The sequence below is a fragment of the Bidens hawaiensis genome, unplaced genomic scaffold, assembly GCF_021521415.1.
Source record: "Bidens hawaiensis isolate Kalapana, Puna unplaced genomic scaffold, B.hawaiensis_p1.1 tig00033274_1, whole genome shotgun sequence".
Lineage (NCBI taxonomy): Eukaryota > Viridiplantae > Streptophyta > Magnoliopsida > Asterales > Asteraceae > Bidens > Bidens hawaiensis.
In genome coordinates, this window is record NW_027495708.1 from 135,487 (window position 1) to 156,976 (window position 21,490).

Genomic DNA, 21,490 nt, shown 5'->3' on the forward strand with positions numbered 1-21,490 from the left:
GACTTGTAGAAAAGGGATTTACCCAAATGAAAGGGGTCGATTTCCATGCTGGGAGGATGACACGGTAGTACCCGATAACTTTTTTTTTAATATATATGCAAATCTCGAGTGACTCCTAATAAATTTTAATAAAGTGCATAAATAATTGGCTATGGGTATGGCTATATATGGGTGCATGTCACCACCACCACCACCACCACCACCACCTTCAGTTTCCCCAAATTCTCTCAGCTAAATTAATCAATCATCCTCCATTAACATTCATATTATCATCTCCTGATCATCCCGCCCACCTTAATTAAGCCAAAACTCAACTCCGATGTTCCGACCAGCCACCGGCCTCAAACCCCAAGACATGGACCCCGGCTCCTCCCTCACCGACGACCCGCAGATCCGCCTCGCCCTCTACATTGCCATGGCCCATGCAGGCGTCGCTTTCGCCATTTTCGTCCTCTACGGTGTCAGCAGACTGCTCGACTATTACCTCCGCCCGCTCCTCTGGGCGGTCATCTGCTCCATCCCCCTTAGAGGCATCCATCACACCCTTGTTTCATTCTGGTCCGAGCCATTGAACTCCGGCCTCACCGACACGCTTCTTGCCGTCCCCACCTCCATGTTCCGGGCTTTCATCGGCACCATTGTCGAAATTAAAGACCTCATTTGCAAAATAATCGGTCACAGAATGAAGAACTATAACCACCCAAGACGACGAAAAAGCGGATTTTCTGTAATATTGCGACGACTAGTGTCGCTATGGGTTTTCGTCATGGCGTACGAGCAGTTTGGGGGGCTTGGGGCTTTTACGTTGTTAGGGTTAGGGTTTATGATCACGTCTCGAAATGTGGGGGGCACGATTTCGTCTTTTAAAAGTTACAGTCTGAAGCGGACCCCCCACACAGCCTTTTTAACACGCGGGGTGTTAAAAAGGCTGGAGACAATAGTGGCCATTGGATTAATAATGGCCATGATTTTTGGCAGTCTGTTTGCCACCGCCTTTTTTTCTTATAAGATTGGCGTCGAAGGCAAAGACGCGGTTTATTCGATTAAATCGCGTGTGGAAGAGAGTAATTATGCCACAGAATGGATGTCTGAGGATAATGTGAGAGCATTGGTGGCTAAATACACCACACAGTTTTATGGGACTGTGTTTGATCAAATAGATAATTTAGCAGTGCAGTATAATATGACTGAGATCGTAGAAGAAATGAAGCATATTATGGCACCAAGATCAACTAACTCGTCTGCACCATCGACCGCGCTAACCAAAACGAGCCCGTTTACAGAGAAGATTCTGAATTTAAGAAAACGGGTCAAGAATGGCGAATGGGCCGAGCTTTATCCCGAGGTTAGCGCGCTCTTTAAAGAAGTGTTGATAAGTAGAGAAGATATAATCGAAAAGGCGAAAGCGATTGCGTTTCAAGGGAAAGATGTGATCCAACGCGTGTTAGCGAGTGGCCAGTCGATATTGGGTGGGAGTACACGGTTGCTATTTGTGGTCATCGAGTCAATTGTGACGGGTGCAGCTGGATTATTCAGTTTTCTGTCACAGTCAATGGTTTTCATATGGGTTTTATACGCGTTAATAACGTCGGATTCGAGTGGAGTAACCGAACAAGTAATGTGTATGCTGCCTATTTCGAAATATGTTAGAACTCGGTGTGTTGAAGTGCTAGATAAGGCGATTTCGGGCATACTTTTAGCCACAGCTGAGATTGCATTCTTTCAGGGGTGTTTGACTTGTTTGTTGCTTAGATTGTTTAATATTCATTTCTTGTATGTGTCCACATTACTTGCGATTTTTAGCCCATTTTTCCCATTGCTGCCATATGTTTTCGCAACGATTCCTGCGATTTTGCAGTTGGTGATGGAAGGTAGGTATATAGTGGCTGTATGTTTGCCCATTATTCATGCAGTGCTTATTGATTATGGGGATACTGAGATTCAAGAGCATATACCGGGTCATAACCCGTATCTTACCGGGCTTAGTATCATCGGTGGAGCTGCGATTTTCCCGTCTGCACTCGAGGTAAATGAATATTAATAAAGTTTGTATAATCTATTGGCCAAATTGCATAAAAAGTAATCTGATTTCTGTGTCATATAATTACAGTTCATATATAGGTACTTTGATCATAGTGTCAATCGTATCGGGTTAGTGGGTTGACAGGTTGTGATAAACGGGCCATAAACTGGTCAACTTGAGCATGACCCATTTAACGGGTGGATATGTCAACCCAAAAGCTTACCTTACTAAGCTATATTACTTTTAATCTAGGGTTGAAATAAGTCGGTGTCAATCGTATCGGGTTGGTGGGTTGAATTGTTGAACCAAACTTGACCCATATATTTATTTGTGTCAACGACCTGTTTATTTAAACGAGTAGCACAAACATGACTTGTTTCCCTAAACGAATCTAACTGACTGACGGGTTGTAATCAAGTTGTAATACTAACCATGTTTGCTTATAAACAAGTTAAACTTGTCAACCCGAACACGACCTGTTTATTAAACATGTTACATATGACAACCCAAAATCTAATTATTTTCATGTAGTGTCAGAATTGAAAGCATATCAAAACTCTTTTTCCTTCCAAAATAATACCAGATTACATTACTTTCATATGCAATTTGTCCAAATATTAAATCTGTAGCAATTGATGTCTAATGCCTATTTTGGAATGATATATGAATGGTGCAGGGTGCAATAATGGGGCCACTGATAACGACTGTTGTCATCGCGATTAAGGATTTGTATGTAGAATTTGTTTTGAATGAACCGAAAGAGATCAAAACTGAGTAGGTGTGTGTTATAGCATGAATTGACTGCTAGTAGTAAGTTTGTTCAATCTTCCATATTGAACATGTAAATAACTTTTAAATTAACTTTTTTGATGTAACAAACTTTAATTTCGTTACTTTAGCATGTTATGTTTATATTCTAAGCATATCTAATATCCATTGTCATAGCGTTTTAAGTACAATGGAGACTAAACCGACTTAACTAATTGAGTGTTAAGCAAGAGGAGCCACTATACAGCTGTTTGGAACATATATGGCCAAGAGCCCAAGAGTAACAGGAGCTTAAAAGAGGCGATAAAACGCACAAGGCGCCTATTTGAGGTTCCGAAGAGGGCAGGCGATAGATGCAACCTGTTAACAAAACCCCGTAGTTGCTCCACAAATATTCAATTAACGTTCACAGCTGGAGGCTAGAGCAAATCTAAATACCTACCTAATCTAAGCAGGTAAAAATCAAAGTTGATTTTTAGAATACATTATAGGTGGCCACTGATGAGTAAAACATATTCATAATTTATTAAAAAAAATAAGTTACGCAGGTATTATCTGCAAAGAATGATTTAAACTTTTTGAAAAAGAAATTAAAAAATGAACCAAAGATGGTTTCACAAAGTTTCAAAATAAAAGGTACCATAAATAGCATAACCAAATTTACCAATAGCTACCAACCAAAAAAGACTTAAGATTTACATCATTTTATTCTAGTCGAAAAGCAACCCACATTCTCATGCTACAAATTGCTCGCTCGGGACGTCATCTTATTATCTTCTTTCTGCTCTTCACATAAACTCGCTTTCCTCAAATTGCACTTCAATGTTCATTCTTTATCTGCAAAGAAAAAAAAAACACCCCAAATTGTTCATTCCTTTAACCCATCAAAGGTTATAAAATAAAGTGAAGGAGTGAAACTAACATCTACATAAAAGCAATGGCCGACTCGGGTGCTACTGGTCCCAACACCATAACATCAAGCTGGATATCATTAACCAAATCCAAAACCTTCACTGGCTTCATGGATCGCCAGTAGTAACCGCTCCTTAAGCTGTTCTTTTGTTGTGTATTCAGGAAGATCTAGTTGGTTGAAGCTGCACAAAGATCATGAATTAGAAAACAAAAAACCTCCCCAAAAGCAATAAATAAGCATAAAAAATAACGCAAACCAAGTATGAGCGGATGGCAGCCTCTCTGGAGCTCCATAAGCTTTGTGAATCTGAAATCTCTGTGGGCCCGATATGCCTTGCAATGCTTTAAAACCTTCCAATGGAACCTGAGCCAAATATGCATATATTAGATTTATATAATAATACATACATATGTGTGAATTATGCCTATAAAAAACCATCAATATGTATGCATGTCTGTGTGTTCTACTTTTAAAATAATTATTATCAATCTTTATGATACCTTTGATGTACCCGTCACAAATTGAAGCAATCTAGCCCTATCTTCCTTGTTAAATGCATTAACCGCCTCCCAAAACCATATAACTACATTTGACCCTATAGTGTATCCTGTATACTCTGTATTGGCCTTCAAATCATCCACTGCAATAATAAGAAGTCAGATTTAAGGATCTTGAAATACAAATTATGAATTGTTTTTATAAAACCAATAGGATAACTCACAATCGATTTCTGGAAGTCCACTAATCAGCAGCTCAAGCTCTTTATCATTAAATATAGAAATGAGATCACGCGGTATCAACTCATTAAAACCATCTAGAAATGAGTTGATTTGAGGACGTATTGCATTTGTTAGTATATGTTCTGCAACAAGATCCACATATTCATGCTTCGTTTCTTCTGTTACCCTTATATTCCTTCCTCCAGGTTTCAGCTCATAATCAGTAACCTATCCATATCAAAAATAAAAGAATAAAATTTAATATTCAATTTTCTTATTTGGTTTACAATTGTGTACAAGTCTAGATCCACACCTCTGTCTTCTCATAGAGGATGTGTTTTTCTTCATCAGCATCCATGCTAAATGTCAGATCGAGTATGTCGCTGACATCATTCTGATGCAAGAAACAGTTAAACCATATTAATAATAAAGTACATTTTGTATAGAGTATAAACGTGTGTTTAAAAGTACTAACCTCGAGCAACCACTTTAAGTTTTTGTAATAGTCGGGATCAACAGCCTCGATATCATGATATGTTACCTTCACACCTAGAATATGCTTGTAGAACGACCGAGTGAAGTAAACATCCAAAAGTTGTCCGTCAAATAAAGCTTTAGCAACCTATAACAAGAACGCAAAACCCTGTTATTTAACAACTGAAAACATAAGTTTTAGGGTTACAGTCAGTCCTTATGTACGGGGACCGGCTTAGCTTGCATATCGTGTCCGTTAACTTCAACAGGTACCAAAAATGTCCCTGAAGTTTTATGCAGTCACACTTTTCATCCTTTCCACTAACTGTGTTAACTTCTACTGACAGTTTTTAACCCTCATTAAAAGCAAAATGATCATTTTTTAAAAACTAACACAAAAGTCAACACCAGTTAGTGATCCTTATCTTCAGTAAGTACAAAAAACGTCCCTGAGTTCATATGTAGTCACGCTTTTCTTTCTTTGTAAACATATAAACTTCATAGACATTTTTTGTGCTTATTACCCATACATAAATGACAAAAAACTGTAACTTACCCTAAATTTTATTAAGAAAAAAAGTTCTATAAATTTACCACACGGCCCACGAACTTGAAGTAAGAAAGATGCTCAGTCTGATAAACGGAATTAGGGTTCGGTTGGAAAGTAGCATTGTTTCCTCCGGTTGTGAAAAGTAAAGCCCCTTTGTCAAATATGACCCTTGACAACAATTGATACCATTCTCTAGTCAAACCACCAGCATCAATACCTTCTTCACCTTGAAAATGAACATTTAAACGCCCCTTCAAGTCTTGAGTGGGCCGCATCCGCAACTGATTATAAGAATCTTCTAAAACATATGCCCGTCGAACACTTATCCTTAGAGGGCCCGTTAAGTGTTGATCATGCTGTTGCCTGATTCTAGAACGGAAATACAACCGTTTGTTGTCAAAGTCGATTAACCTCGGTGCTTTCAACATCATGGAAAGCGACTTCTCCAACAACCCAGGGTTTTGTCTCACAAAAGCATTTAATAATCGTCGATGCTTCTCAGCAAACCTAGCAAATGTCACGGTACCATCAATCCCGGTCCCACTTGGTGATGACCTTCCAGAAAACTCCTTAACTTCGCATGCTGTTGCACATGCATCATCTTGTTGTAGATTAGAATTGTTTGCTTGAAGCTTTTCACATAAAACTAAAAACGACTCGATGAAAGGTAAGAGCCTCTGAGTGCCAGGTGGCAGAGAAGGTAAAGATGAAGCACCCGCACCCGCACTCGCACCAGGAACATGCTCATTTGTATTTAAATCGGATATAACTGAAGAGAATGAGCCCTGCACCAGCTGTGTTTCTGTCACACTTATACACTCACTCAATTCTTGCCATAAAGGCTCAAGTGAATGATTTAATTTCCACATAGTAATGTGCTCTTGATTGTCATCATTTTTGTTGTCATCACTTTTGGAATTATTATCGGTATCAGATAAAGTGAGTGAGCTAAGTGTTTGCAGGATTCTTAAAACAGCAGCCCCAGCCATGGACCCCGGACTCAGTCCCAACATGTGTGTGTCTCTTAGTGTGACGAGTTCCTGAATGGCGGACCCACTCAAACTATGAGCTAAATCTGAAAGCTCGGTAATAAAGAACTTTCTATGTGATGGAGCAACCAAGGCTAATTTCTTCAGAACTTCACCCGCAAGCAGGTAGATTTTATCAGACAACCTAACAAACATGAATAATTTAAGCAAGCATTAAGCTTTCAGCATGTGCAACACCCAAAAAGAAAAGAAAAGAAAAAAAAACTTGCAACCTAAATGTTTATATTACCCTTCGTGGCCAAGAAGGCTGCATAGATTTTGAAGATCAGAATGTGGAAGCTTCATGAAGATGTCAAACATGTTGACAGTTTTCTGGTCATCTGACGTAGACAGCCCTTCACTGACAGGTGTATCATTTTGATTCGGTTCTGCTCCTGCTGAGGAAGAATCTCCCTGTGGGTTACTTGCAGATTCATTACCAGGTGGACCTTGAGAACTGGCGGCTGCTTGTTCGGTGTGAGTTTGGCTTTCTAACTTTGAAGATGCATTATATACAACCACTTGAAGTAGACCCATAACCTGCACCACATATATAAATTACATTAAAAGTCAAGCCTAACAGCATTAGAGCCCAAATATTGGTCAATAATACCACTTCTAATAAAAAACAAAACCTGTTCTAGATGGGCAATGCTGTGAAGGAATAGAGGTTGATTCAAGAGCTTTATAAATGATAATATAGGAATATCACTCTCAGATCCAACAAGATGAGATATTTCCCCTTCAACAACCTTCTCTTTTCCCTTATCGGCTTTTTTATCATGATGTATGAGATTTAAAGACTCGGGAACAAGTGAAGAATCAAAGTGAAACAACAAACTAGCTACAGAAGAATGATTTGTAGCCAAATATGTCAAAATCTCTAGCACCCGACGCAGTACAAGTGGTGGGAGACCTGTAAAAGAACATGCTAGCATCAATATCAACAAATATATAACTTGAAATGGTAAATGAAAATTCAAATAATATTTTTTAAATAAAAAGCCATACCGTCTAAAAGCTGTGATCGACCATAAACAACATTAGACTGACACCCATAAAGCCTCTGAGAATTTACTGTTTTCAACCCACCTGTTGCGGGCCCTTCAGTTTCCATCTTAATCATGCCCAGTAGAAGAAAAACAAGAACCGCGCGTGTATAACTATGCGCGCATAAGTTCAAGAAGAGTCTCTGCAGGAGGCCTTTCCCAAGAGGCTGACAGCAAGAAGTCAAACCAGTCAAACACTTAATAATAAAAAAAGACATATACTTCATAACTAATGTGTAATGAACTAATTATCACCTGTGCAAGTCGAAGAAGCCTGATCAATGCTTTCAAAGCATCATGATCCAAAAGTGGGTCCCCCTCAACTTCCTTAACTTTCAAGCTTTCCAGAAGAGCAGAAGACGCCCTTCGTCCTATCGTAACACCAACTCCCCGATCGATAACTGTTTGTCTATCAAATCCCAACCCGTTCCTTCTATTATTAAGTCTATGGCTGTTTCCAAACAAACTACAAGCCTGATAGTGACTCATAGCTCTATCTCTAAGTATTTGGGCTTCTGCAAGTAATGGAGATGGCAATGCTGACAGAACTGCCTCTGAAGAAGTCAATAGCACCTACAACCCACAAAGAAAAACAAATACTAAGCACAATTGTTAAACGAGCATGTTTAAACCTTTTAAATTTCAAGTAAACCTCCTCCCGCAAATCAGCTGGAAAAGTGGCTATAATTGAAGCATTATCCATATCAACAGGCTGGCCTTCGGCTTGATGTGCAGCCCGTTGTGCACGCTGTTGGGCTAAAACTTCTGCTTGGATATCTGGAGGAAGAGCAGCTAAAAACTCAGGATCAATTTCTTCAGCAGCAGTGAGAGTAGGTGCAGGAGCGGGAACTGGAGGTGGGGCCGTTTGCGCTTGTTGTGAGGCTAAAACTTCTGCCCTAAGTTCTGCAGGTAGTGCCTCTAAGAAAGTTGGATCTATGCCATTTGTACTTTGGGCTATGTTAGTTGCACCAGTTTCATCTGCTTGGCCGGTTTGACCATCATCATTTTGAGTGTTCTGTTCAGATAATGACTCCTCAATTACACCTACTGAAGGTAACACATCCCCTCCAGTAGCATTCATATCAACATCAGCATTGAAGTCATCAACATTGTGCATATTATTGCTTGCCTCGTCATCGGGTGCTGGCAATTCCTGAAATGACACATCATCATTAGAAAAATTCAAGTATGAACTATTATACAAATTTTAGAAGGTGATGATAATCAAACCATACCTGCTGCTCGTTCAAACTTACATTTCCTTCCCCAGTTTCCATGTTATCATGGTTATCTGGGACGTCGTTAGCAACATCAGATCCGGGCCCACTTGCTTGTGCTTCTAGTGCTTGTTCAGCATTCTCAACCACCTGAATAGCATTTTGATCATTATCACCATGTGGGACTTCAGTCTGCTGAGCATCATTATTGGCAGGTTCTGCTACAGGCTGATTATCATTGGCTAACGAAGTAATTGTGTTTAACTGAGACATGAAATGCTCTTCTACAGCTTGTGCAATAGCAGCAGCTTGACCGCCTGCCTGTGGCTGACCATCATCAGTCCACCGGCCATCACCTGGCCCTCGTCGCGTAGTTGCATGTAATGACTCCAAGCCAACAGAAAAGTCAGCCAGTGGCGGTGCTCCACCACCAGATCTGTCCCCAAACACAGTAGACCGTACATGATCAAAAGGAAGAACCGGAGCATCAAACATATAGAAATGGGAAGCATCAAAGCCCCCGCCAGATAGAGATTCCAGATCCCGAGAAGAATTCCCTCCACCTGTTGACCACATTTGACCTAACTCACCAGACTGTGATGACGGTCTTAATAAAAGAGGATGTTGCAGACTGTTATTCCCATTATTCCCATCTGTACCAGTTCGGTCAAACGAGGTTCTGCTTTGCTGGCGGCGACGGTCAAACCCGATAGGTCTTCGAAGACCAAAAAGGTCATCAACATTGACTCCTTCAAACGGCTCTGCAGCAATGTCAATGAGTCCACTATCAGCCATTGGTTGACCAAGAACACCATCAAGAGTCTCTCGCCACCTCACCTCAATCACACGGTTTTCATGGTAATCATCATCCTCGTCATCAACCATTTCATCATTATACTCGTCTCCAAATCCTGTTTCATCATGATCTTCAGCGTCCGTGTCAGCCAATGACATCATAGCAGCGCCATCCTCGGCTATATCTTCATCCTCGTCATCATCCTCGTCATCACCGTCATCATCTCCCATCTCATCATCTTCATCACCATCGCCTCCACCCCGACCCTCGACATGAAAAGTCATCTCAATTTGATCAGATTCCCTTAAAACACCACCATCTTCCATCTCATCTATTTCTGCAGGCTGGTTTAAATTTGGTTCATGATCACCATCTTGATTTGTTTCTTCATTATGTTGTTCAGCATCATCGGTAGCAGTAATCCCATGTTGACTATTACTTTGACCACCTTCTGGTACCTGATTGACTGAAGTATTGACTGTTTGACTATCAGACTCGGTACCCAAACTAACAGACTTTTTCTTAACTAAGTCGGATAATGCAAGTTGCTCCACCGCATTGGCGGCACGCGTTAACCCTTCTAAAGCTTTAAGAATAATATTCACAACCTTTGGTGCATCTGGATGATCTAAATCCAGCACCTGAAGAATACTCGATAAACATGGAATCATCCCTCCATCAATCATTCCTTTAGCTATATCTGGTGAACACCCAGACCCCGCTACATTACTAGAAGACGAATTCTTTGACAAAATAGAATGAACCAAATCAACAAAAGCAAGCACTTGTTTATCAGGCGCCAAACTGTTTTTAGATGAGCTGCTTGCTGATGTGGCAAATGAAGACAAAGCTTTAACGAGTACGTTTATGACACGCCTACGCCCTTCACCAGACCGACCACACAAAACCACCAAAAACCATGAAGCTTTTTCAGATAACTTCCCTCTCCACTCATCGGATCCTGATAACTTATCTAATGGATGTAACAGTTGATGCATAACATGATGCACAATCCCACCATGCATTTCCAGATCACGTTTTAATATTATTCCAACCGCATGTACATACATAAGCAGAATATCACTCAACAGCTTCAAAACAAAAGTCACCTTAGCTAGCCCGTCAGCTGTTTTTTCAGATGGGTTATCGACTTCTTTCGGTGTATCATCAACCTTCATTTTGCCCTTATTTACCGCATTACCATCTACCTCCATGGCATTATCAGATCTACCATACTCTTCCCCGGGTGAAGGGTATTTCATTACAATTTCAAGCAGGTGATCAACAACCTGTGTAAGATTAGCGGGAATCTTTTTCTGGGCTTTGCCACATTTTACAGACCCATCCTGAGCTTTATTTTCAGGGCCGATTTCAACACCTTGAGATTTTGGTTTATCCTTCTCTTTCTCTTTCTCTTTCTCTTTCTCTTTTTCTTTGGATAATACTACTAGGGTTCTGCCACCTGTCGTGTCCAACTGGCATACAGCTGTCGTTGCTTTCATGAACACCTCAGGGTCTCGGGAAATAAGAGGTGCCATAGATGTTAAAAACGCGCGTGGCGGTACACGACCACCATGACGGCTGCCACTCAAGGACTGTCTTACTTCCAACTCCATTGCGGTTTGTAACGTTTGAGGATCTTCGATTAGGTGGCGGATGATAGCAGATGCCACTGTATCATATCCAGGGAAAAAGCACGTCTTTGGTATATTAAACAGATCAATCATACCTCCTTTTTCAAGAAACTGTAAAGCTAGAGTGTGAGTCTTTGTCAAACGCGCACATAATAATAAAACAGCTTGCATAACAATAGCAGGCACATGTCTTTTGATTAAGTCGCACGCAACATTAACCACCTTACTACCCTCTTCAACAGTAAGATAACCAGTGGATTTCCCAAATATCCTCTCAAACTTATTGACTTTTTCCTCGTCAACATAAACCGGAGTCGATTTCTTTTCTTCTGTTTGACCATCAGTTGACTTTTCAGATGATATTTTGGGTTTGGACTGCAATAAATTATCCAATATCAGAAGAAGAGCACTGATGCATTTTGGTACCAAAAGCTCATTATGTGACTCGGTTTCGGCTAAAAACTTTGATAAAATATCTATCGATATAGACACAATACCGTTTTTCACGGCAATTTCTCTAGCGGTTACATCTTCAGCAAGAAATAATGCCAACGTGTGTGATATCATACATAATGTACTGTTTTCCTTTGCAGTTTCCAGTGGGCAAAGTTTTAGCTGTTGGATGAGATATGACATCACTTTCGGGCGATCTTCCCCTTTATTTCGATTACAGAACGTAACAAGCAAATCTGTTAAGGGAAAAGCTAAAGAGTCACTACTTTGAAACAACTTCATAGTCGCTGCAAGTATGTCATCAATAGACGGTGCTGGTGTCTTGGCTTCCGCCACTTCTGTTTGACCATCAGTTGACTTTTCTGTGTTGGTATCAGCTTTGGGAACTTCAGATGAGTTTCCTAAAGATAAAGCAAGTGCTCTTGCCAGCTCATCATCCTCCTGTACAGGATCATCAGCATGAGTAAACAACCACTCCATTGCCATCTCAACACTATTCATTTCAACCCGCCTTAGCGCATCCTCTGCTCTTGCCCTAGTAAACCCCATCTCCACAATGGTGGCAATAGTCGCTTCGTCAAGCGGCGGCATGAACCGCTGGCTACCGCCGCCAGACCCACTGCCAGTAGTCCGTTTTTCATCACTGACACCGCTGTATATATGAGTGACAAGTGTCACTATTGTTGTGATGAACCCGGGATTACAACTTGGAAACATAGGATGATTCCAAACAGGAAGTATTACATCGAGAACCTGCGATTGCAACATACGAACAAAAGCATCCGGATCTCTCGGAACAGGAAATAGCCCGATTGATAACCCGACAGCCACCGGTTGTACAAGCAACTGAGCTTGAGATGCAGAGTTTAATGGCAAAAGTAAACTAGAGTTAACAAAAAACTCTAAAAGCCGACAGTAACTCTGTAAGGTATCAAGTAACCATTTATTATGTGACAATTTACCTCCATCATTATTTTCATTACCCGATGTCGAAGCAGAAAAGGGCAATGTCCATAACAACTGACTTGTAGCTTCAAAAGTGTTGAGTAACTCCTTAAACGTCCCTTGAACATAGAAGTTATTTATCATAACCGTATGACAAATACGTCGCCTGCTATCAAACGTTAATGCCGCCATGTGATCCACCACTTTCCCAAGATAATAACCCTTAACCGACAACATATCAAGACCCGAACCCGTCGTGTACCCGGCAAAACCAAGCGCCTCAAGATAAATCTTAGCTAACGCAGTCCCAATATTTTTTGAAGCAGTACTTAGTGATCCCGTTTCCGCCCTTCGGCGGTTAGATGACGGAAACCCTTTTACTAGAGTGGTGAAAAAAGAACGTATAGTCGAAGCAAGTTTGTTAAGATTTTCGATAACAAGAACTTCGGGGCTTTTCTTCTTTATATCATGTGAAGAACTTGACTCAATGTTACCCATGGAAGCTTCTGGATCAATGTGTAAGGCTTCTAGATGTCTGCTAGTTCTTCCTCCTTGTATACGGGCTAACCCGCGTCGGCTGCGCCGACTAAACCCTTCACCGGACCGAACCACTGAAACAAAGTCACGTTCTAAACCCCAATGCGGGTGTGAACTGTTACGAACCGAAACCGGGTTCATGTACCTCACCACGGGCATACTTGTATCATCATCACTTGCAACAATGGCAGTATCGGCATTATTAACGTTAACAGGTTCGGTATCTGTTTCATTACTAGGTTTTTCATCTGGTTTAGAATCAAAGCCAATTGAAACTTGCCAGAGTATTTCCCGGTAAGCGATTCCAAGATCTCTTAAAACGTCCGCATCAGAAGTCCCGAGTTCGGACACGAGATTAGTCGTCCCTTTTGACAAAGAATTAGAAAGAGACAAGATTCCTTCAAGACTAGAAAGACATCTAGATACCTTTGTTCTTTTGGAATCTTCCACCTGTGCAAGCTGCATGCCTCCAAGAGAAATCAGTAACTCGTTTGTCAATTTCAAATGATCTTTCAAAAACAAACATAATGCTCGCGCAAGAGATGCAGAATGATGTGGCGAAAAGTTTTTAAATGCTGTCGATGTGCTTTGTCCCATAGAAACAGAGGCGGGCATTAAAGGTAAGTTAAATAACTGCAAGACAGCTTCGATTCCCTTTTTCTCAACAAATATCCGACATGTGTCGGAATTTTGAAGAATTGTTTCAAGCAAACGAGCAGCATTATTAACAAATTCAGGTAGAAAAGCCTCAGCATTCTCAGTATTTTCACTCTTGCTAGATTCACCATCCGTTTCCATTGGAACAGAAGAAGCTTCCATGGTGGTTGAAACAGCTTTAGGTCCAGAACCGAGCTGCTCAATGGCTTTCAAAATCTCAATCAGCATATCAACACCATACACACGTAATGAAGACGCGTGTCTCATAAGTTCATCAAGCCCACTAGACAATGAACTTGGAGTATCACCCACAAGGGCACGAAGGTAATTTCGAGAGGTAAATATCTTCACAAAGCACCTTAAAGCATTACGGTCTTTAACAGCCTGAAACCCATTGTTACTCAAACATAATGCATCCAAACACTGAGGTATACACGTTATAGCTTCAGCCGAGCAAATCACACCATCCATTATAGCATCTAAAAATGCAGATGGAAGGCCAGCTTGTTCCAAAATTGAATAACAAGTCGGGTCTTTATGAATCAAATCACTCATCACAACCGCCGACAGTGAAAACATCCCGCCACCAAATTCTTTAGCTTTTCTGAAAATCACAAGTAAACATTGCGGCAACAAGCTTTCTTCAGACCCGTAAACGCGAGCAGTGGTTCCAGGGGCGTACGTTCCGAGTGATATAGCACGAAGCAAAGCTTTCATTAACGACCGCCTGTGATATGACATCATAGCTGGAGAAGCATGAGGGTCAGATGAAGGAGTATAACAGCCGTCCATCTGAACCGAAGTGCTATTTTCAACATGAGAAACTTCTATCTTCAATCTAGAAATTGTATCATCTAACCCACCGAGGTCGCGAAACAAAGCAGCAGCTGGATTACTGTAATCCATAAAAGCTTCTAAAACATGTACAGCACTGCTGACTAGATGCAAATGATGAGGATCTGTGTCTTTCAAAAGAGGCAAAAGGGTAGGTATAAATCCTGCTTCACGCATAGCGGAACACCCCGAAGAAGAAGAAACTAAAACCGTGATTAACGAGAGTAGCGCTTCAGCAAACAGAACAGATGGTTTGGTGGGTTTAGTAATCACGGTGTCAACAGCCTTCTGCATAAGACTCGATAAAATGCCACGGTGTCCACCAGATGTGACAGCTGCCAAGACAGCCGGCTGGCGAGAACGATCTTGACTAAGAGCAGCCAATGCAAACAGACCTAAAATTCGAATCTTCTCAGGAATCGCATCTTCTAAACTCAAAAGCGTGACCAGTTCGTTAATAAACTCAGGCTCGGTGTTAAAAAAGGAAACCAAATCATCAGTATCACCAGATGCTTGAACAAGAACTATAAACGAATGTAACCGAATACACGTATACTGTTGGCGGGAGTTATACGAGCTAAAAGCTCGTGAAAATCGCAATCTTGTCAAAAGTGAGAATCTTAAACCACTTGGTACTTTATACTCCTCGATTAACTTGTGAAAAAGTTCAAGATTAGACTTCTCGTAAGTGTCGACTTTAGGCAAATGGATAATTTGTAACCCTTGGGTTGACTTTTCTGCAGCAGAGTTTTGATAAAACTCAAAATGGAGGGTGCTACCCAACTCATGAGCTACCGGGTCGGTTACATTTTCTAGAGCACATGCAACCAATCCTAGCCCTTCATCTTTCCCGCCCCAACCTTGAGCTAAAGCAAACAGCTTTGAATTAAGACACGCGTCTCTTATTATGTGTTTCCCGATTGATTTCCTGAAGAAAGATGACAGAGTTCGCAGACAGGATTCAACAATATCTGCATCCGTTGAAGCCAGTAGAGAAGATAGATGATGCTGCATGATAATAATCAAAAAATTAACAAATAAAATACACAATATAATGTAGATACAGATAGAGAAAAAAACAGGATGCACAGAATTCACATAAAAATAGAATTAATTACACAATATAATGTAGATACAGATAGAGAAAAAAACATAAAAATGGAATTAATAAATACAATATATATTGTAGATACATATAGAGAGAGAAAAAAACCAGGATGCACAAAATTCACATAAAATGGAAAAATTTTACCATAGTAACTAACTAAATTTTCAAAGTGTTCTACTAAAGTAACTTAAGATATTCTTGTTACTCTTAACTCACTCAACTTTTATCAGGTGTTCCAATCTTGTATTATAAATGTTAAAACCTTTTATATAAATGTTAAAACACTTCAAAAATTGAGTCAAATGATACATATATGAATCTTGGTCACTATTTAGTTATTATGTGTTTTCAAACTAACTTGATATTATTTTCATTTTACAAATTAACTTGAACTATGAGATGAAAGTAGAAAAATAAATAAAATAAAATAAAGAAATAAATAAACAATAGATAATATCTAGCTCTGTAATTGTTCAATTCAAGTCAAATTGGAAAAATATAATCACGAAATAGCAAAAAACAAGATTCATATATGTTCATTTGTCTCATTTATCTTAAAAAAAGGTTATTTATAATACAAAAATAAAACTCCAGTGACTTTAGTGAGACACTTAAGAAACTTGGTTATTAAGTTACTCTTATAAAATAATAAAGTAAAGCATTAAAATAGCAATCAGACAACTTTGAATAACGTTAAGATTACTAAAAGTTGAAAATGAGGTATAGCAAATCTCTCATTCTCTCTTGAGCGTTCATGCAATGTTAGTCATATAATTCATTTCTAGCTGTGTGTTCATGCGCGCACGTCAGCATGCAATATTAGTGGTCGTTAATCGTTTAAATTCCCTTCAAATCAAGAAAAAAAAATGATCATTGAAGGCAAGTCTGAAAAAGGTAGATTCATCTCTTCTGCTTAATTGGATACTTAATATAACAATTTATGGATTATCAAAGCGTTAAAGAAGATTATTAACGCTTCAGAATCAAATTAACAGACCTCAACTGATACGCAGTAATTTCACGCAAGTCACATAAATCAAGAAGCTATAAACAGAACTTACCTCGTAAGAGCCATAAAAGTGCTTATTTGTGCAGTTGTCCAAAATTGTTCTTATAACACGCAAAATATGCAGAACAGCCTCCTTTGGGAAAGGAGGGTCGGACTCCAAATAATCATCCTCAACATGCAAATCTTTCCTCGGTTTTATGTATTTCTCAAAAAAGGCATCAAATTGGTTGAACAAATCAACCCAATGATTGAAGTCTCCCTGTATTAACAAAAATATATGTCAGTAGTTACAATCTACTCCGCTATAAGCAATAGTTACATAACAAATCAAATAGGTTTCTAGACTCACCTTCTCATAGTCCCAAATGAAACTTTTCAAGGGTTCTCCAATATTTTCAAGTGGGACAGCAAGTACACCATTGATGAAAGACTTAATTTTGGGAGGCTGATGCACAATAAAATAAAGCAAATCATAACATTGAAATTTGAAATAATACGTAATCATGCATACTTTACATAACTTAACTTTAAAAGAAAATTTACACATCTGGATGAACAAATATCCAGAAAGTTGGATCATAAATTCATCACTTTCTATGGAAACTAAATTGTCAACATGCAATCTTAAGTATGTATATTGAATCATATCAAAACACTGAAACAATACTTAATCATGCAGCAGAGTCTACATACAAGGAAATTTACACAATTGAATAAACAAATATCCAAAACGGTAGATCATTACTTCTTCAGTCCATTATCAACATGCAATTTTAATTATGTATACCGAATCACATCATAACACCGAAACAACGCGTAATCACGCAGACTCTACACACGTAACTTAACTTTAAAAAAATATTACACAATTTAATAAACAAGTATCCAAAAAGGTATATCATCACTTCATCAGTTTCTATCCAAACTCAATTGTCAACATGCAATTTCATTCAAGTTCGCATACCAAATCATATCACAACACTTAATCATTCCAACTCTACACACATAACTTAACTTTAAGCAAAACTCACACAATTGAATAAACAAACATCAAAAAAGATACATCATCACTTCATCAGTTCCTATCAAAACTAAATCATCAACATGCAGTTTCAACTGTATATACCAAGTGACAATCCATCATCAAAACCTCATGCATCCAATACTAACATCATCACAATCAATTAACCAAAGTCTCACTCAAATTCATCATCAAAATCACAAATAAACCCTAAATTTCCACACTCAATTACACAAGTACAGTATAAATAATAAACAAATAATAATATGTTAGGAAGTAACAAACTAACCACTTCTGTTTGCCTCCTTCTACGCAACTTCATATTGAAATCAGGCTGACAAATAGCATTGATCGAATCGTTGATCGTACGATTAGCGGCTAGGTCTAATCGAAATGACGGAGGATCGAATCGAGATTGAAGCAATCAACCGAATCGAGGGTTTTCGGAAGGGTTTTTACGGAATTGATTGGGAATTAGGGTTGTGTGTGTGTGTGTGTGTGTGTGTGTGTGTGTGTGTGTGTGTGCAGAAGGATTATTATTAAGAGAGAAAAAAGGGAAGAACAAAGCCAGGAGAAAGAGAAGAGAATTACTCAAGCAACAAGCTACTACTATTATTATTATTATTATAGTTTTAAGAACGATTTGGATACAAGAAAGGAAGCATAGAGGATTGATTTCTTTATATATAACTATTTCACCGCCCTAGCATTATCACATTTAACCATGGTAAATTTGTAACTATATTCCCTAAAAATCATGTTATGTCATGATTTTTTATACAATAGTTTGATTATAGTGAAATATGTTATGTAGGTCGGGTGAATAGAGATAACAAACTGTATGTAATAAACGTTTGAAATTGAAACATTAACGGTATATTGATGATGATCAGTCCGATGTATATTATGAAACGCAGAATTAGGAAAGGTATCGAAATGGTCATTTGGAAGAAAGTTATTATGTTATCGGAGTTACGACTGTGACGGCATTAGTGAAAAAAGTTCACGCTTGTTGGTTGCTTGTTTTGTGACGGGATGGCGTTTGTTACTAATTTCATGGTTTTGAGAAGTTCTGAAAATTGTGATTACCTTTATTTAAACCTCATATTCTCTATGTTCTAGCTTTTGGCGACTCTGTTTGAGTTCTTGTCAAACATTTATTGAGCATGTAAATCTACATCACTACTTTAATCTAGGAGATAGAATTCATGCGATGTAACATTAGAGTTTTGTTTATAAGGTGATACTCCTTATTGAAAAGCTAACAGGTACACCATCTTTCTGTTTACCTTTTTGGCCTAAGCCATTTTGAATAATTCAATCTTAGATACAAACAATTCACATGCATTTGAGAAGTGAGACCGAAAGAAATTCTATTCATCTGCTTAAATCTTGAACAAGCGCCTTCACATTATGGCATTTGAAACATCCATTTGCATAATCCAACTTCATTAACAATAGAACCCTTGAAGGAAGCTTAAATAATATCGGTTGGATACTGATCACTTTCATTTTTCTTACTTGTGAATTAACTTGAAATGAGGCTCAATATAAGGTCCGGTTCCTCAACATTCGAAATGAGGCTCAATGTAAAACCTTGATTCCCTTATCTACAATCTATTTCGTTTTCGTATTTACTACCATGGATCCTTCGTTTTTAAACTTTTACTTGAGTCTTGGACAATTGAAAATTATTTGACTACACAATATTACGTGAACTCCCTTCTTTTTTCAACTCCAAGTCAAGTCCCCCCCCCCCAACTGAAAATATTCAAACCTCACAACATTTCGGAAAACATCACGAAGCAATAAAAGGGATGTTGTCGAAGATGTTGTTGTGTGTGATTGTTGTTGTTGTCCCCTACTAATGGTTTTTGCTATGTGTGGGATTTACTAGGTATGATTGTTGTTGTTGTTGTTGTTGTTGTTGTGTGTATATATATATGTAAATGATCCAGTACAAAACCTCTTGTCATGCATTACGTGCGCGACTACCAACACCCTTGATTTCAAAAAAAACGCTGTGGCAAATTTGTAAATTCTTTCTATTGGTTTCCAGCCTAATTAACCGTTGCGACCATTCAACCATCGTCACCCACGTCATTGCAGACACCACTTCACTTGAATTGAAAATTGGAAATTGGTTTCAATTAATAAAAGTTAAAATGCGCTCCATATTTGTTCATATGATCAAATTGGTTGTCGATTGATGATTTTTTTGATGATTACGATGTTATATGAAGTGATTTCAGTGTTCAATTTCATGCTACGGAAAGTTTAATTTCATATCTGAGCTTCTGAACGTTTAAAGTTTTTGTTCTTAACTTCTTAAATTTTTGTTTTAAATTTCTTAGATTTTGTTCTGAACTTCTTAGTTTTTTTGTTCTGAATTTCTTAGGTTTTTGTTCTTAACGTTTTAAGTTTTGTTCTGAACTTCTTAGTTTTTTGTTCTGAATTTCTTACATTTTTGTTCTGAACGTTTTAAGTTTTGTTCTGAACTTCTTAGTGTTTTGTTCTGAATTGTTTACATTTTTGTTCTGAACTTCTTAGATTTTTGTTCAAATGTTTTTAAGTGTGTAATTCATTTGGCATTTGTTCTGAGTGTCTTATAATTTTGTCTTGAAAGTTTAAAGTGTGTTCGTTTTGGTCAGAACGTTTAAATGTACATAGTGCCTTCAGTTTTGTACTGGACATTTAAACGTAATGTTTTGAACCCTAATCAGAGCTTAATTGCGTTTATTATTCTGTAATTTAATAATCGATTGATGATTCTAAATCCTTCTACACATAAATTCGATTGATTAAATCATCAATTTGAAAATTCTTGATGTTTAACGACGTTCTATTTTGATTTTGGTTTTGACTTTTGAGATTTCATACTTTAAGTTCTGATTAGGGTTTAGAAATTGGATGAGATAGAGCACGTATTCTGAAATTGTATTACGCTCGATTTATAATTGATGAATTTGATCACGAAACTAGTTTTGGGGTTATTTACGAAATTGTCACCACGTATTTTGTAATCAAACGCTCTGGAAAGTCGCGCACGTAATGTACGATAAATCATTATTGTACTATAACCCAACTTTCTCTCTCTCTCTCTCTCTCTCTCTCTCTCTATATATATATATATATATATATATATAAGACTACTAAACTGTTCATATAGTATGATATGAATATACCACATCAATCGTTATGTATGGATGATGAGATTTCATTGACACAGAGCTAATTCCAATAGACTTATTGGAGGGTCCCATTGGTGTGCATCCATTATGAATTGAACCTACGAATTCACCAACTATAAGTTGGGTGCTTTAACCATTCAGCGATGGATGCTTAACGGGTCATATTGAATTACCAGATTCCAATTCAAATGGAATCGTTCAACTAAAGCAATGAGATGCTTAAATCAATTTTTTTTAGTTCCAATAAATCAGAAGGAATTTAATGACAGAACATGAATTCAAGTCCTGGATTTTAGAATTTAGAGAGATCAAGAATTCTCACTATTTCTTAGATTCCTGGACCTAATTCAATTCAGTGGAATCTTTCATTCACATTTTTTTTCCACCAATACACACACACTAATAAACAAAATGTTGTTGTGCCAAGTGGCACCTATTTGGCCCATCTTTATGCCACTTGTCAAAACATCAGTAGCCATCTTAATTGTTTTTCAAAGTAATAAAACTTAACAAGTTTATATTGAAATATTGTAATTAATGTCTTCTATTGAAAATTTGTATTTT

The 21,490-nt window shown here is 38.3% G+C and overlaps 2 protein-coding genes across 3 annotated transcripts; one reads left to right on the forward strand and one right to left on the reverse strand.

Moving 5' to 3' along the window:
* The first annotated feature begins 355 nt into the window (after positions 1-355).
* On the forward strand, positions 356-2,801 carry LOC143584755 (uncharacterized). The gene is made up of 2 exons (XM_077066728.1): positions 356-2,026; positions 2,700-2,801. The coding sequence occupies exons 1-2, from the start codon at positions 356-358 to the stop codon at positions 2,799-2,801; spliced, it is 1,773 nt and encodes a 590-aa protein (XP_076922843.1).
* A 525-nt stretch (positions 2,802-3,326) lies between these two features.
* On the reverse strand, positions 3,327-18,211 carry LOC143584756 (E3 ubiquitin-protein ligase UPL1-like). 2 transcript variants are annotated; one of them, XM_077066730.1, is made up of 17 exons: positions 18,025-18,211; positions 17,064-17,159; positions 16,767-16,973; positions 8,781-15,605; positions 8,177-8,677; positions 7,780-8,097; positions 7,487-7,691; positions 7,111-7,391; positions 6,726-7,015; positions 5,492-6,620; positions 4,899-5,045; positions 4,737-4,817; positions 4,426-4,651; positions 4,205-4,344; positions 3,961-4,067; positions 3,714-3,885; positions 3,327-3,628 (listed from the first exon to the last, which is right to left on the reverse strand). In XM_077066730.1, exons 1-16 carry the CDS (start codon positions 18,055-18,057, stop codon positions 3,783-3,785), a joined length of 10,689 nt encoding a protein of 3,562 aa, XP_076922845.1. In that variant the 5' UTR covers positions 18,058-18,211; the 3' UTR covers positions 3,327-3,628; positions 3,714-3,782. The 2 variants fall into 2 exon arrangements, with proteins under 2 accessions (XP_076922845.1, XP_076922844.1); XM_077066729.1 differs by having other exon boundaries at positions 8,760-15,605.
* Between the last annotated feature and the right edge of the window lie 3,279 nt (positions 18,212-21,490).